Raw genomic sequence first — 17,599 nt, forward strand, 5'->3', positions numbered from 1 at the left:
AAAATATTCCATTTTTTAATTTCTACTTCTTGTAGCCCTAGACCATTGCAAATAGGGAGGGCATTGACAATTAGGCACCCACTGAAGACCTTTCTCTCCCAACAAGCCTTTTTAACCTGAGATCTTTCCCAGTCTGTACCTGTACGGAACTGTTTTTTTTTTTAAAGTTTTAAAGATGTTTGTTATTGTTTTATCACTTGCTGTTTGTCACCCTGGGCTGCTTTGGAAGAAAGTGTGGGATATGAACTTTTTAAAAAGCCATTTGGGGAGGGTTGGTGGTGAATATCAGGGTGCTGAGTGTGAACTTTCCAGCAGTGTGGTGTTTTTTATGGTGGTCAGATGGTCCCACCGAGTTATCATCTTAGTGTCATTCTGAAGAGCATTTTGTAGCAAAACTGGGAAAAATTATCTGCCACGAGGAACACTGCTGCCAGTTCTACCAGAAAGTAGAAGCAGCAGGGGGAAACTTGTTATACTATAGGATGGTCATTTCTCGTGGATGCTTTAGTTGAGATTCTTGTATTGCTGGGGACTAGGAGACCCTCTGGGAGCCTTCCCACTCTATCATTCTACAGTTCTGATTCTGAGTCATTTCAGGGTCGCAGGGCAGTGAAACTACTTGCTTAATGTTTTCCTGCTTCTTTGGTCTTCAAGAGACAGAAGACTTGCATCCATATGACCAGGAGATGGAATTTGTTGCCAGTGCTCAGGGGCGATGGGACTTGTAGCCCGGCAACACCATGGGACACCTAACCCCTGCTTTCTAGATTATATTCACCAAAGCCATTGATAGTTGTGCTGCCTTCACAGATTTGCAGTCTTCACTGTCAAAAGTCTAGTCATAGTAGATGTGCTATATTATACTCCAAACCGTCTTTCCCGTGCTGTAAAATAGCTGTTTAAAGTTTAGACTGTTACGTTTGTCTTCAGAATTCCATGTCTCATTTGAGGCCTTATTATTTTGGTATCCAAGAGCAAAACAATAGTCCTCCTGAGGTGAATTTATTATTAGATTCCTGCCCTGCTTTTTTGGTTGTGTTCCACTGTAAAATCTGGATTTCCTGGTCATCTGCAGTGGGGGAGAGGGTTTTCCCACTTTCTAAAGCAAATTGAACCCTGCAAGGGGGTGGATCTACAACTCCCAGTTGCCTACATGTACCACCAGCATTCTATATTATCACTGTTAATACAGATTTTATGATACATTTGTTTATTTATTACACTTATGAATGGAATTATTTCTGAATCACTTCTCATAAAGCATCTCAAAGCAATTTCATAATAAAAACATCAATATTAAAAACAGCTACATTATTTCCTTTCTAAAAAAACTATTACAGCAATTAAAAAGCAATTACAAATACTTTCATATGTAAAAACAATTCAAATGGCTGTGTAAACATGGCTAAAAATATTTAACAGTAATTAATGGCCTGTGTCAGCAATGACAAACCAAGACAGCATCTTAAAAAGCAGAGACACCACCTTGCCGACAAAGGTCCGTATAGTTAAAGCTATGGTTTTCCCAGTAGTGATGTATGGAAGTGAGAGCTGGACCATGAAGAAGGCTGATCGCCGAAGAATTGATGCTTTTGAATTATGGTGCTGGAGGAGACTCTTGAGAGTCCCATGGACTGCTAGAAGATCAAACCTATCCATCCTGAAGGAAATCAGCCCCGAGTGCTCACTGGAAGGACAGATCGTGAAGCTGAGGCTCCAATACTTTGGCCACCTCATGAGAAGAGAAGACTCCCTGGAAAAGACCCTGATGCTGGGAAAGATGGAGGGCACAAGGAGAAGGGGACGACACAGGACGAGATGGTTGGACAGTGTTCTCGAAGCTACGAACATGAGTTTGACCAAACTGCGGGAGGCAGTGGAAGACAGGAGTGCCTGGCATGCTCTGGTCCATGGGGTCACGAAGAGTCGGACACGACTAAACGACTAAACAACAACAACAAATGGCCTGTGTAATTTATGATCCTGTGTGATGCAATGAAAATGCGGCATTTGTTTCAAATGTCTTCAGACATTCTGATTTCCTTTATTTGCTGCCAAATTGTCCCTCTCACCAACATTCACTATGTTTTCTTGAGACAGTGGCTAAGGGTAAGTTGCACTGGAAAGATGTGGAACTTCAGGGACAAACAGTAATACCAACTTGTAGATCATCATAACGTTATGTGTGCTTCAAAAATAAATTAATCCACATTGTGATCACTACTTCCATATTTATGTCGCTTGAAAAGCATTTGTGTGTATGGGCAGTTTAAATGAACATTGTACTGAAACAAAAATGGTAGTAGGTTACTACCATGTTTAGAATAGCCACATATATATAACAGAGCCCATCACCATGCTTGTTTACATTTATCATTATTTCAAAGTACATGCCATTTTTTCAATGGTGCTGGTGATGCATTAATGGATAGAAAGCCCCAAGGGAAATTGCATGATTGCAGCGGAAGCAGGGGCAGTACTTAGTCTGAATCCCAGGTGTCCTTGAATGAGGCAAGAAAAGCCCAGTAAAGAGTACAGAAAAGTAAGATTTAAAGTGTTTGCCAATTCATTTATAAAAATGCCTTACTTTTGTCACCCTGAAATTGAATACATATTTCTAATATTGTCCCAGCAAAGTGCTTTTAATGCCATTCCCAGTTGGAATTGCATCCAAACAAGACAGCTATTACTCATATTTGCTGTGTTGGTATCTACTCTCCCAGAGATTACCTTTCACGCCAATGCACTTTCTTTTATAGTCATATAAACCATAATTGCAAAGCTTTATAGAACTGTGGTAACTGGCAGTGTCAAGGGCAGTAGCTACTCTGTGCTCAAGGCATTACACATCAAAGTGAGGGAAGGAAATGCTACACAGTGCTAATGGGGTACGCCCTTACTCCTAAAGGGCTGCCAAGTTTTGTTTCTCTAGTGTGTGATGTTCATGCACTTGACAGTTGTCTTGTACATTCCTGGAGGCCCATTATAGCTTCATTCAGCCACAGGTAGCTCTATAGCTTGTTTTCTTAGTTTCCTAGAGACTCTTAGGATGCCTGCCCAGGAGTCTGTTTCCTTACTGTTCACCTTGCCAAATCAGAGCTGGGAAAGGAAATGTAAGGGTGGGATCTGTCATCGGTTTGAAGGCATGATAACAAAAACACACACACTAATGTAAAATGCTGTGCTGATTCCTTTACCACACACAACACAACCTACTACAGTTGTACTTGGCCCCACTTGACAATGCTCATCCCCAGTTCACGCATGATGCCAAGCCATACCATGGCCGGGTGTGAACAAGCAAGTAGGCAGTTATTCTGAGCAAAAGTTGCAGCTGCTTTACTCTTCCCTGGGTCCTGCTGTTGCCACATTTTATGGAGCTCAGCCATACTTTGGCTCAGCGTTATGTCTAAACTCGGAGACTTGATTCCCCCACCCCCAACACATCATGACCAGCAAGCCAAGAAGAATCCTTGACCATAGCTTGAGGTTTGGTTTAAGTGAAACAAACCACTACCTTTATGGAAGCTTTTAATACTGGATAAATCATTGTATTTTAATATTCTGCTGGAAGCCACCCAGAGTGGCTGGGGAAACCCAGCCAGATGGGCGGGGTATAAAGAAAGTATTATTATTATTATTATTATTATTATTATTATTATTATTATTATTATTATCGCAATTTGGGCATAATGCTAAGCCATGGCTTATCTTTGGATGGTACAACAGCACTGGGGAATGAATGAAATGGTTGCAGTTTTTGCTCTGACTACAGCTCTCTCAATCACATTTAGCCATGGTTTAACTTAGTGTTTCATGTGAACCAGGCTTCAGTCTGACTTCATCTGTTGTGTAAAATGTCAGGCAGGTGCATTCCTCAGGTTGTTCAATAGTTAGCAATGCTTCAGACAGAGGAATATATTTGTATGGTTGACTATGGCTGACGTCTCAGATTGCCAGTTCACATCTTAAGCCAAATCTAGGGTGGGGGTGAGGGGAGGTGGAGGACAGGATACATCAGGTTTGAGAAGTTATTCCTCACTTTTCTCCTCAGCTTGGGGCAGGGCACAAATGTAACACAATAGCCTTAACTCAGGACCATAAATATAAACTATTTCATAAGGTCACACAAGATGGGAATTTCTTTTGCCACCCTTCAGAATTTAGAGTGTTCAAATCAGATACATTTATTTAAAAAACAAACATTATTGCCTACAGAATGAATGCATTTCCCAGTACATAAGGAATAAATTATTTCGTGGGGGGGGGGAAGGGCTGGCATTTATGTATGGCAATTTTTCAAACTAAAAGGAAAGATTAAAAATAGGAGGTTGCCATTTAATTTGTGATAGAGTAAGACAGTGTGGCTGACAGGAGAATATTAAGATGGAAGTGGCTATTAAAGTGACTTGGAAGCAACCCCCTTTCTCATTGGTATTATGGAATTGGCAGAAAATGAGGGATCATTATTTTAATGGAAGCAAACCATAGGGATATGTGCTTAGGTGTGCTTGTAGCTGTAGAACAAATTGATAAATTCTGGTACATTTGATACTGCACAGGCGCAGTGTCATAAATATCCTAGAAAAGATGTTAAGACTAACATTTTATTAGTTACTGGAATTTAGCATCACATTTCGGTTCAACTGAGTGCATTTCTCATAGGCCCTAGCATTCTAGAAACCTTCTGTAGAGAATCCCAGGCAGTGCACGGCAAAACATAAGTTGTCCTCTGGTGTATGTCGTGTGTGTATGTGTGTGTACACACACACACCACTTTGTCAGCAGATCTCCGTTACAAAACACAGTCCGTTTTTGTTTTCTTTGTCCCTACCCCCATTTTTTTTTTCATCTGCTTTGTTACTGGACCGGTTCTTTACTTTTAGTGTCTTCCAGTTTATTTCCACTGAGTTTAGCCATGCATTTTTCTCTCCCACTGAGATTGTATACATATATTAGAACTCTAACTCACACGTTTGTCAGCAGTACATGCTACACTCCGTAGGCATAGCAGGTTCAGATAGAAAGCGCCATTGGCAACACAATAAATCAAGCGATTAACAAGAAGTAACTGGTTTTTCTTTGCAAAAGCACATGGTCTTAAAAGATGAGGTAATTCTAATGCAGAAAAGAAGTTCAGGTTTATTGTTGTGCATGGATTTAAAAATAGTAGCAAACCTGTTGGGGTGTGTGGGTGTGTGTGTCATTGAAAAACAAGAAATACCTCAAAAATATGTGAGCCAGCACAAACATAACACTGGGGTATCTGCAAACCATGATTTCCAAATCAACTCCCGCCTCTCTTTGTTCTCCAGACTGATATCCCCCTCCCTTGCCAGTTTAGCTATAATGTTGCATTACATGCAAGCCAATGAAAGTGATCAAAACACTGGGCTGAAACCATGGTTTGAAAACATTTGCAAACCATTGTTCTGAGGGAACTTAGTTTGTGTTAATAGTGGCATTAGTGCACATGTAACCTAAAAACAAGGTTAATTTGTCAAGATTCAGTCCACAGAAGAAGAGCAAGGGGAGCAGGAGATCACCAGGAGATCACCACACAGAATCGATCATGTTATCAAAGACCAATTTAGGGAGTAGTCCTGCAGACATCAGTGGGAATGTTAAAAAGCAAAGTTACAGGAAAGACAAGCTGAAGTCAAGTTGGAGATAATTCCTGTAACTCCCCTCTCTTCCCCACCCCCAAGCCACAATCAATTCAATCAGACTTTATTCGACCGTCAGTCAGAAATAAACATTTATCCATACAAAAATTAAAACATCAAACATCTAGAGGAACTTAAAACTTAAACCTACAATAAGAAATAGGCTATACATTTAGACCCATGTCAATGCTGTCAATTTTAACCTTACAATGCTTAAGGGCCAGAAAAAGAAATTTGGCCACCAAGGAGGCTGTTGTTCCAGTAAACTTGTTCAGCAAAAGCAAAACCTGTCTTTCTCTGGCTAGAGGGCTAAGTTGGCATAGGAGTGGAGCTATAAGTTTTTGTCTAAGATCTGCATAGAATGGGCAGATCAAAAGAATATGTTCAGTTGTCTCAACCACTCCCAGGGCACAATGACAAGATCTCTGGGCATATGGGACTCCCCTGTACCTTCCCAACAAAACCTCCTATTCCAGGACATTTAACCTAGCAGCTGTGAGGAGTCTACGGTATTCCACATAGTGGATTTCCGCAAGATAAGGGGCTGGTGTAATCTGAAATATCTGATCCCCCAAGAACATCCCAGGTTTCACAAGGGCAATGTCCTCTTGTCTAGCAATGTCACTCAGTCTTTGAGAGATCGCAGCTCTGGCTTGACTAAATGTCATAGACTCCAGGAAAAGATGTGACAATCCACAGGCCTGCACTTCATTTATGACCTCCTTTTCCCACGATGATTGGAAATCATCCCTCCATATCAAGGGGGCCATGCCCACCGGGTTAAAACATAGCTTAAGCCATAGCCAGAGTTTTGCCTTCAAGGCCACATACTGGTATGCTTGCCAACCAACCTCTAATCTCATGACCGCACCTGCTACAGAAGGGGGGATCCTAAGGATGGCTCTAAGAAATCATGATTGGATAGATTCCAATCTGAGAAAATCCTTACAGGTACCCAGGGAAATGCCCACCAACAGGAGGGGAAGGATAAGCCACAATCAAGCATATTCAAAAGAAGCAAACACATTTTAAGTGCTTCAGTTATAATTAATAGGAGACTGAAGTGCCTTAAAAATGGGGGTGCACACACATTAAGGTAGTGGCTGGTTGGTGGAAGGACCCTGAGTGACAGGCAGGGAAGAGAAGACCTTCCAGGGTGAGAGACTGTGAAAAGGAAGGAAAGCTCCCAGGTGAGAGCTGGGGAGGGTTCACCCCTTTCTGTGTGAGACTAAGGTTAAGAGCAGGCATCCCCAATCTGCGGCCCTCCAGATGTCTTGGCCTACAACTCCCATGATCCCTAGCTAACAGGACCAGTGGTCAGGGAAGATGGGAATTGTAGTCCAAAACATCTGGAGGGCCGAAGTTTAGAGATGCCTGGTTAAGAGCTACCTTTGAGGTTTCTTTTTTCTTTCTCTGTTTTTGTTCTTATTTAGATTAGATTCTTTTATGCATTATGAAAAAGCTTGAATAAAATCTATTTCTTTTTTTAAAAAAGGAGTGCATGGTGTTATGTCACTCTTTGCCAATAAATAAATAAATCACATTCTATTACAGTTCAGAAGATCAGAAGGTTGCTTTGGAAATGGAAAGGTAGCATCATCTCCAGCCTCCAGCCATATGCTCATATTTTGACTGCTGTCGCACATGATGCTGAAATGCCTTTTCATTCCTTGTTTGGCATGAATCGTAAACAGATGCTTAGTTCATTTGCCATCCTTACAGTACGTTTTTAAAACTCAGACGTACATTCCATTGACTTTAGTGGTGCTGGTAAAGTGCAGTTAGATTTTCGGCATTAATCTGGAGACTCTGGAAAGGACCATTTACATTATATCATCTCTGGTCTTGTCCGACCTAGTCCCACAGGCTATTTCCTGTCTATCAGTACTGTAGCCAAGACCAACGATGTCAACAGCAAAATAAATTAAAATGTTTTGCATATCTAGCGATGTTTAAACCATTTGAAGTTTGGCAAGTTACTTCGTTAAGCTTATAAAAATATTGATGTTGTATTTCATGCTCTAGTGGTTTGTTGTCTTGTAACACAGCGTGCTTCCGTGTGAGTGAGCACCTGAATTCATCATGAACATACGCATGCACTCTAAAGCAATCACCTTTGCAGGAAATAATTTATGAATAAGGGTGATAATTAATTGAATTAGCATGCTCATGTTACCTTATTCTATTCTCTGCTTTTAGAATTTGCCTTGCTGGTGCTGCTTTATATTGTAGCATTGATGTACCCGGTGCCTTTAAAAAGTTAACATAGATGGGTCTCTGCACTGGGGAAAATAGCAGAGGGAGAGATGGAGTCATACAGATGGAGATAGGATACAAGTCACACAATTAGCAGTTGCATCACCATCATCATTAGTGAGCAGACTCTGGGATCCTAATTCAGGTTGGTACCAGGGCGGGAAACGTGAGAGCTTTTAACATTTTGCTACCCTCTATGGTTCAGATCAGGGACGCGGGTGGCACTGTGAGTTAAACCACAGAGCCTAGGGCTTGCCGATCAGAAGGTCAGTGGTTCGAATCCCCGCGACGGGGTGAGCTCCCAGTGCTCGATCCCAGCTCCTGCCAACCTAGCAGTTCGAAAGCACCTCAAAGTGCAAGTAGATAAATAGGTACTGCTCCGCCAGGAAGGTAAACAGCATTCCTGTGCACTGCTCTGGTTCGCCAGAAGCGGCTTTGTCATGCTGGCCACATGACCCGGAAGCTGTATGCTGGCTCCCTTGGCCATAAAGCGAGATGAGCGCCGCAACCCCAGAGTCGGTAACGGCTGGACCTAACAGTCGGGGTCCCTTTACCTTTACCTTTAGGGCCCCACCCTAGGTGCTTTTTACTCTGTGCCCCTGCCCCATATAAACCGTTCACACCTCGGAATACATCTCTCCTGCCTCCACTAATAAAGCCATTTGGAAGAGAAGGTGGAACAAGCAACATGACTTGCAGATACGCAGTCTGTGATTATTTAAGATACTCTACTTCCTCAAAACGTTTCCACAGCTACATAACAGTATGCATTTCTCCATGGCAGGCTGACTGTTGTTTAGTGTATGAATGATCTTGTTTGGCCTCCAGGAATGTCTCGAGAAAAGGGGCTAATCTTTCCAATGTGATGCTGATCTATTACAAACAAACTCACTTGACATGGTATACTCTCTAGGAAGCTGCCGATAAACAAAACCATGTGCATTTGTTTTTGAGGCATTTGTAATGGAAGAGAACGTGTGAGGTTTGCTCAAGCTGTGTGTCGCTATGTTGTTTAGAGCTTACACTAATCAGCCAAATAGAAATGATTTTGAATGGCATTGTTTTTTATTAGCATTAAGGGACTAACAGGCAAGTAAATGTTAAATCATTTTTGACATCCATTCTGTCATGGTTTATAAAAAGTACTTGTACACCCTAGAGAGAGTCTGCTACAAATCTAATGCGGCAATGTGGTAAGGTTCTCTCCCTACCCATTTATGAATAGATATTAGAAAACCCTTCATTTGCTTCTATAAATGATTTATCTGCTGTGTACCAAAATTTGGTTGTACTTTTATACTTTAGGTATATATCTACAATTAAATATGTCTGAACATTCAGTGGCCAGTTCCCCACCCCCCTCTCGCTGTATTGTTGTTGTTTAGTCGTTTAGTCATGTCCGACTCTTTGTGACCCCATGGACCATAGCATGCCAGGCACTCCTGTCTTCCACTGCCTCCCGCAGTTTGGTCAAACTCATGTTCGTAGCTGTCCAACCATCTCGTCCTGTGACGTCCCCTTCTCCTTGTGCCCTCAATCTTTCCCAACATCAGGGTCTTTTCCAGGGAGTCTTCTCTTCTCATGAGGTGGCCAAAGTATTGGAGCCTCAGCTTCAGGATCTGTCCTTCTAGTGAGCACTCAGGGCTGATTTCCTTCAGAATGGATAGGTTTGATCTTCTTGCAGTCCATGGGACTCTCAAGAGTCTTCTCCAGCACCATAATCTCGCTGTATTAGATATAGATATACTGAAATGCAGCAGAGGTAATTATTGATTCCTGTGTTGTGTGGCTCTTATCAGATGAGCTAGGTTTAAAATTTAAGGTCGGATATTGGGCATATTTGTGCAGCTTGGCATCTGAAAACACAAACCACACACACAAATATCGGTAGATGGCTGGGTTTTGATTTAGCAAAGTGATATTTAATAATTTTATGATACTTTTGTGTCTCTCTGGGTGATTTAACCATGGCTGTGTATTGTGCTTTTTGGATGATGTTTTTAAATTGTTTCATTGCTGGCCTTAATTGTTGTTTGTTCTTTTTGAACATTGCTGTTTTGTTTTTGTTTTATTATGTTCATAAGCAGCCATGAACTAGATGAAGAAAGGCAAGATATAAATAACTTAAATGAATGAATGAATGAATGAGCAGGGAAAGGATTAAGCAAACTCTCCCTCCTCTTTGCCTGCCCACTCCTGATTCTACCCACCAGAAATGACTTTTTCAGCTCCAACTGGGCTGTTAGGGTACAGGTTTGTGTACAATTTGTAAGCTGAGTTTTAAGAAGTGCAGAACTAGGGGCTAAAATGTTGGCTATAGCAGAATGTTAGGGCAACTTAGATTTCAGAAAGAACAACAACAACAAAAAAGATCAGCCTGTGAAGAAACTCTGTTTCTGATTCCCATAGTAAGGAATCATTGCTTTGCACTTAATCAGAAAACTGAGTAACTCAAGGGGTGTTGCATATGTCTGGGGGTTCCCTGACTCATATGCCTGTACAACATTAAATTCAATGATGGAGCTGAATAAAAAGGCTTTCCATGATACTACGGCTCCTCATCAATTTGCCAATTCATAGAATCCTCAGGTCTCCTCTTCCCGGTTTTAATTAATAATTCTTTCACAATATCAGGTGCGAAAACACTGTGCTGGGACACACACCAGCTGACTTATGGAAATGTCTTAATGCCAAATGACAGAATTATATTTTGAGAAATGTTGTCGAGCCATTTGCAGTATTGAAACCAGATGGAGGTGTGCAGAGAAAAGGGGGAGCCTACGAGAAGGCCCAGGCTTTGGTGCCAGAGGCTGAGTTGATGTTTATATTACAGATTACAAAGTGATTGTCAGTCTTCTAATGGCAATTGTTCTCTGGGTACAAAAGCGATAAAAACTGCTTAAAGTTGCAAAATATACGAAAATAATATTTTAGATGGCAACACCAACGCTAAGAACAATTTTTACTTTGGGGAAGTCTAAAAATAAGGGCAAACGTGAGCCCTAACTAGTTTCACAATGTTAAACCTGCATTGCAGGGGGTTGGACCGGATGGCCCTCAGGCTCCTTTCCAACTCTTCAGTCATCCTATGCAATCATGGTAAAGCATACCGTTCTACCAAAGATTTAAAGTATGGAGGTTAATACTTGTGAAAATAAAGTGGTATTTGGCTGGCATCTTGGTGTTAAAGTAGACACCAGATGAATCACACTGCAGAGGACATTCCGTAAACAGAAGGCCACTATTAAGAAGTCTCTTGTGACAACCCACCATATTTCAGCTTGCAAGGACACACAGAAAAGGGTCTCCATTGATTTCAGGGCTTGGATTGAACCTTCAGATTACTTGTTTCCATCGCTCTGACAAATGTATTAATTTTATTTAATTTGTAGAAGCATTGTGAAACACAGCTGAAGGTGCACACACTTTTACATGTCTCTGGCCGTGTCTCTACTCAGATGTAAGTCCTGTTGAATTCAGTGAGGCTTACTTCCAGGTAAATGATAAGATTGCAGCCTTAGTGTCATACTATGGGAGTTTCATTGTATCGTCTCCAACTAACCTTTACGCAGAGTAGACCCATTGATGATGGGCATCTTAGGTTTGCTCAGAGTATGACTAACGTTCAATACAATCCATTGTAAATAACTTATAAGCAAGCTATTTACTTCTGTGTCATATATCAAATTCTGAATTTTTTCTAATTCTAGCATTATCTTTCATTTCCACATTCTGCTAAGCTATTTCTAGGACTCAAGTCAATTATAGCTGGGTTTTTGGAGATCGAATACAAAGTGCCTGTCCAATTTTTTCCACTCCCACTGAGCAACACTTTGTATCCATTGCCAATTTTCATCACTAAGTTAAGAATATGGCTTCCTGGCTACTTGGACTGGTTGTATTCAGCAGGAACCGAGAAATGAATACATTGTTTTGGCAGTAAAACTGACTTCATTCGTTTGCTGTATTCCAAGCCACAATATAATGATTTAATTACTTAGAACATTTCTACAAAAAAAAATGTTCATGGTGGCTTAAATCACCAAATTTAAAACACCAGGTATTAAAATATAATAAAATAAACATTGCTGCTTAAATCCTTCTTTAAAACAGCCTGGAAGTAAACAAAATCAGGAACTGGAAGACCATGGACCTGTCAAAACATAAGGTTTCTGCTTGATGTCTAAGTCTGCAGGCCGAACCCAACTCACGTGGGAGTAATCTCAGTTGAATTAAATAAAGCTTTCTTCGGAGTAGATATGCTTATGATTGCACTGTAAATGTCAACTCAGGGCTCTTTCACACTTCACCTTGAGCTGTGCCTAAAAAGCACAGCTCCAAACAATTTTCTGTTTGACCTGCGCTTTCTCGGCATGGGTCTGCGTGGTCTGCCCCTTGCTCCGCTTCTTTCCAAGGGAAATGCTGCTCTTCAGCAATAGAGTGGAACAAATGTCAACCTGGGAAGAATCCAAATTGTTGTTTGCTCTGATTGAGCACTAAAGAGCGATTTTCCTTGGAGGAAAGCAGCAGAACAAGAGGAAGTGTCGATAAGTCCTCAGTGTCACAGGGATAGGGAGTTTCGTAGCCTGGTTGCTGCAATGGAAAATGCCATCTCCTCTAGCCTGTCCAGAGTGGCTGGGGAAACCCAGCCAGATGGGTGGGGTATAAACAATTCTGGGCATTTATAAATCTCCGTCAAAACAGGAAATGTGATTTTTATTGCATGATTAAGGTGTTCAACATAAGCTAGAACAGTGGTTTTCAACCAGTGTGCAAGGGCACCCTGGGGTGCCTTGAATGATGGTCAGGGGTGCCACGGGCAACACTGGCCTCTGTCCATCTTTCCTTCCCTCCCTTCCTCTAATGCCCTCTTGCCTCTCTGCCTCCCAAAGGCTTGCATGGCTGTTAGTTGCAGCAGCCCTGACTACAAGCTCCCCAGGCGAATGGTGCCTCTGGGGCTGGCCAGGGGGTATTTCCCAGGCCCCTTTTGGGCAGTGGGAGGAGATACCTCTCTTTGGGGCAGGGAGGGCAGCTCAGAGACAAGCGGCTGCCCAGAGGATTCCCAAGGAGAGGGGAGAGTTTAGGAACACTCCACAAGGGAGGGTGTTTGAAAAGGGTGAGGGGCTGCTGGCTCTGCAGGCAAGGGGTGACAGAACTTGGCTACTGAGACGCACAGGGGTGCGACAGAAAGAATGTAGTTGGTCAAGAGAGCTGTGGACCCAAAAAGATAGAAAACCTCTGAGCTAGAGTATTAATTTATGCTATATTGATAGTTCAACACATCTTCTAGAAAAGTATATATATATAGAGAGAGAGGGAGATAGACACTTTTATCTCTCTGTCTGTCAAGAGATGTCAACATAGCCAAATACATTTGGCAATCAGTTTATTATAAATATGTGTAAATACTAGAAAAAACATATACATTGATCATGTTCATTACTTTCAACAATTGACTTACATTATATTAGTCTTGTGCCTGTGAAGTGTTAATAGGCTGGTATACATTTATTTATTTATCATTTAATTAGAGAAGAATTCCTTCCATCCTCTAACTCTGAAAAGATGCAAAGGTGTTTCCAGTTCATGCTGAACTGGAAGCACTAAAACATTTCCTTTATAAGCAGAAGACCTGAGGATAAAAATATGTACCCGTTGAAAGGTACAACCAAGTGAATAAATGTTATCATTATTTTCACAAAATTAAAAAAGCAGAGCTTGAGACTTAGCCATTCCATCTAAATTAGCACTGCTGTGTTGTTTGTAGATTTATTACAATCAGTGCAGCTAAATGTGGAATAAAATTACTGCTTAGTACGAGTCACAGTATTTGACCCTTGAGCTGAAAGTGCTTTCTTTCTTCCTTGAAAATACAATGCTGTGTGCATTAGCTTCTAATATTGTGGCAGCTGTGCTCAGCCTAGACAATAAGAAGGAAAGGGAGAGAAATTAGACGGGAGGGGGAGACAAGGTCTTTCCATTTATTGCACCTTTTGCAAAAAAGATTGCACATTAACCTAACGTTGCATTGAAATCAGCAGTGTGTTAATCACAGGTGGGTTGACTTGATCACGTGAGTCTAATGTGATTCCCCCTCATAATCATAACTCTCGGCACAAACCCTTTACTTTCTGCAGTGTTTTACCAATCATAGTATAATTGTCTTGGATTAGTTTACAGAATGAAATGGAAACTGCCAAACTGACAGTGTGATGGACTGTGTGTGCAGCTTATGGGCATGTGTTTTGTTTCAGCAAACCTTATTGTTCAAGGATGGAAAAGAGCTTCTTCAAGGTTCTCGGCAGCACATACAGAATTTACTAGGAAGTTTAGGGTCTGCCACTTGGTACTACTCATCTAGTTCGCAGGTCGCTGCCATATGGAGATTTATAGACATTGATGATCACCTGGCAACTACCGCGTTTCTCCGAAAATAAGCCATACCCCGAAAATAAGCCATACCCCCCAAAATATGCCATACTCCGAAAATAAGCCATACACAGAAAATAAGCCATACACAGAAAATAAGCCACAGTGATAGGCAGTTTAAACTGTTAAACTGTACCATACTTAATAATAAAAAAATAAGACATCCCCTGAAAATAAGCCACCGTGTGCTTTTTTGGGGGGAAATAAATATAAGACGGTGTCTTATTTTTGGAGAAACACAGTATGTTTGTGAGCCCTCTTGTTGACATGGGGCACAGGATATACACAGTAATTGCATCTGTGGAAGATATACCCTGTGTACTTAAAAAAAACAAACTTGGTATTTTCATTCTAGTGACAAGAAATGATGGGCATGATCCTATACCCATTTAGCTGGAAGTAAACCCCATTAAATTCAAAGGGACTTGCTGCTGAGTAGACACGTGTAGAATAGCACTGCGAAGATCTATTTGTCCATTATTGTTTTTTGCTGACTCTAGTACTGCTCCTCTCCTCTCCTCTCCATCACTAACAATGCATTAACAATGCAATAAACGAATTGTTTCCTTTATCTTCTCACCTACAGCTGGACCGCTGGAGCTGCCTCTATTTGAATTGATACCATCCCAGAGACAGGTGGTTTTTCATGGCGACCGCTTGCCATTTCAGTGCACAGCAACATACCTCGATAATACTACACAAGTGCATTGGTTCCATGATGGACGCCTAGTTGAAACGGATGACGAAAGTGGCGTGTTTGTGGAGGACAGCATAACGCATGACTGCTGTTTAATCACACGGTAATATATTCCCATCCTTGGTATTATTTAGAACAGCTTTCCCCAACCTGGTGCACTTCAAATATATATAGGGCTTCAATTCCCATCAGCCCCAGTCAGCATGGCCCGATGGTCAGGGATGATAGGTGTCACGATTCATCAACGTCTGGAAGGAACTGGGTCAGGGAAAACATACAGTATGATTTTAGCAGTTGGCGAATGATGGTTTCTAGTTTGGGTTTTTGTTTTGGTCTTTCCTGGCTGCCAGGTAGATTTCCATCTTTCTGAAATGCTCACACTTCTCCATATTCAAGGTAAAGGTAAAGGGACCCCTGACCATTAGGTCCAGTCGTGACCGACTCTGGGGTTGCAGCGCTCATCTCGCGTTATTGGCCGAGGGAGCTGGCGTACAGCTTCCAGGTCATGTGGCCAGCATGACAAAGCCTCTTCTGGCGAACCAGAGCAACAAACGGAAACGGCATTTACCTTCCCGCTGTAGCGGTACCTATTTATCTACTTGCACTTTGAGGTGCTTTCGAACTGCTAGGTTGGCAGGAGCAGGGACCGAACAACAGGAGCTCACCCCGTTGCGGGGATTCGAACTGCCGACCATCTGATCGGCAAGCCCTAGGCTCTGTGGTTTAACCCACAGCGCCACCCACGTCTCCAGATTCAAACTGGAGCCTAAATACTAATGTTAGAGTCTCCCCACCATTTCACTTGGTTAAGTTGTAAGCCAGTGGCACCTGCGTGGTACATTTGACTTATTAGGGAGAGGTGTTTTAAAGATGACATAAAGGTATTTTAATAGTCCCAAGTGCTTTAGGAGACATATGATGAGTAAAGAGAGTAACTTCTTCTCAGAATGATCCCTGAAAGACTCATTTCTTTTGCTGATGAATTCCAGCTCCGCAGCCTCGTCCATCAAATGTCTACCGAAACTTTCCATTTATTTAAATTCAACAACACTTAAGGGCAGACGTTTCCCTGGAACATGCATTATGTTTTTGATAGCCCTTTGGAGGTGTCTAAACTAGAATTATAGTTGATTCTGTTGATAAAAAGTTTCTCATTGGTTATGTATTATATTAATGATAGTACTCTCAGCAGATATGTATAGGATTGCGGAGTTGACATATTTTCCCCTCGTGGAAAATGGCTAGCTGCTACAAACTACCTCTCAATGGATGCTCCCTCTCCCAGCACTTTCTGTTAATGTTCAGGTGGAGGTGGAGTTTAAAGACTGTTTATGAATTCTCCCGTCTCTCTCTCTCTCTCTCTCTCTCTCTCTCTCTCTCTCTCTCTCTCTCTCTCTCTCTCTCTCTCTGTAACACAGAGGGGGAAAGTGTTCACCTTCAGGTATCCGAAGAAGTGTGCATGCGCACGAAAGCTCATACAAATGACAAACGTAGTTGGTCTCTAAGGTGCTACTGGAAGGAATTTTTAAATTTTGTTTCACCAATTAACATCAGTTTCTTTCTATGTCAACCATTTATTCATCAGTATCATTTTACTAGAACAAGCTTTTTCTTCTTAAAAACGCAACTTCATTGTTTAACGTCTTGGATTTATTTATTTATTTTCAACCATTCTTGCCGAGTTCTGCCCCATGAGATTTTTTTTCAGAAGGGTCCTGCTGTTGCACCTGCCAGCAATACCTAGACAGAACAATTCTCAAAGCCGCATGCATTTGGCAGCAACCAATGCAAATGTATTAAGAACCTGAATCATGCTTTATGAATTTCATATTGGACAGTACAGTCTCAGAACTACGATGCCCCGCCAGGTTGCTCTAATTTGTGTGTGTTTACTTTATATCAAGGGACAACTGACATCATCTAGTTCATTTTTTTACCAGTAGGAGACTGGAATGATTAGCTATACTGCTGCTTTTCAACCTTCGCTATGCAAAAAAAAATTGTTTTACAGTATACAAAATTGCCTTGTTGTGAATGTTTAGAAAGATCAAAAAAGAGGGAGCATATTGAATATGGGAAGGTTGAAACTGATTCACAACATAAAAATCAATATGTGCAACGCAGGGCTGATAGTTTAATTAGTTCTATCAAACACCTGCTGCTTAAATTACTGGGTAGATACTGCCCTGCCCTCTCATTTCTGCAACTGCAGACTTTCTTTGCAACCCACCATAAAACTAAATGTCTGATTAATATGATCTAATCTGCCTTGATTTTATAACACTTCTCCTCCCACTTTCTATACCCATGAAGTTAACAGAATGTAGCCCATATATTGCAACATCATGACCTGGCATTACTTTTGAATGTTATACTAATTGTATTTTTTGAAAGCCAACACACTTTGCGTAGTTAACACTTTTGAATATTTGTGAGCCTTGCAAAAATAAGATCTGCCGTGTGGGGTCATGGAAAGGGAGCCAGTAAAATCGGTGGGGGACAGCATTTTGTAGCTGTTTGCAGGGTTCCTAGAAGAACAGTAGAAAGCCTT

At 41.5% G+C, this 17,599-nt stretch overlaps 1 protein-coding gene across 2 annotated transcripts in view; it reads left to right on the plus strand.

Annotated features, from left to right (window-relative positions):
- The window catches only part of ADGRA1 (adhesion G protein-coupled receptor A1), a 305,321-nt gene that overhangs the window by 115,056 nt on the left and 172,666 nt on the right, over positions 1 to 17,599 (plus strand). For both annotated transcript variants that reach the window (XM_035137651.2, XM_035137652.2), the window contains exon 7: positions 14,938 to 15,151. In XM_035137651.2, the coding sequence (XP_034993542.2) occupies positions 14,938 to 15,151 (214 nt within the window). The remainder of the gene's footprint in view (positions 1 to 14,937; positions 15,152 to 17,599) is intronic.

The sequence above is a fragment of the Zootoca vivipara genome, chromosome 5 (assembly GCF_963506605.1).
Source record: "Zootoca vivipara chromosome 5, rZooViv1.1, whole genome shotgun sequence".
NCBI classification, from domain to species: Eukaryota; Metazoa; Chordata; class Lepidosauria; order Squamata; family Lacertidae; genus Zootoca; species Zootoca vivipara.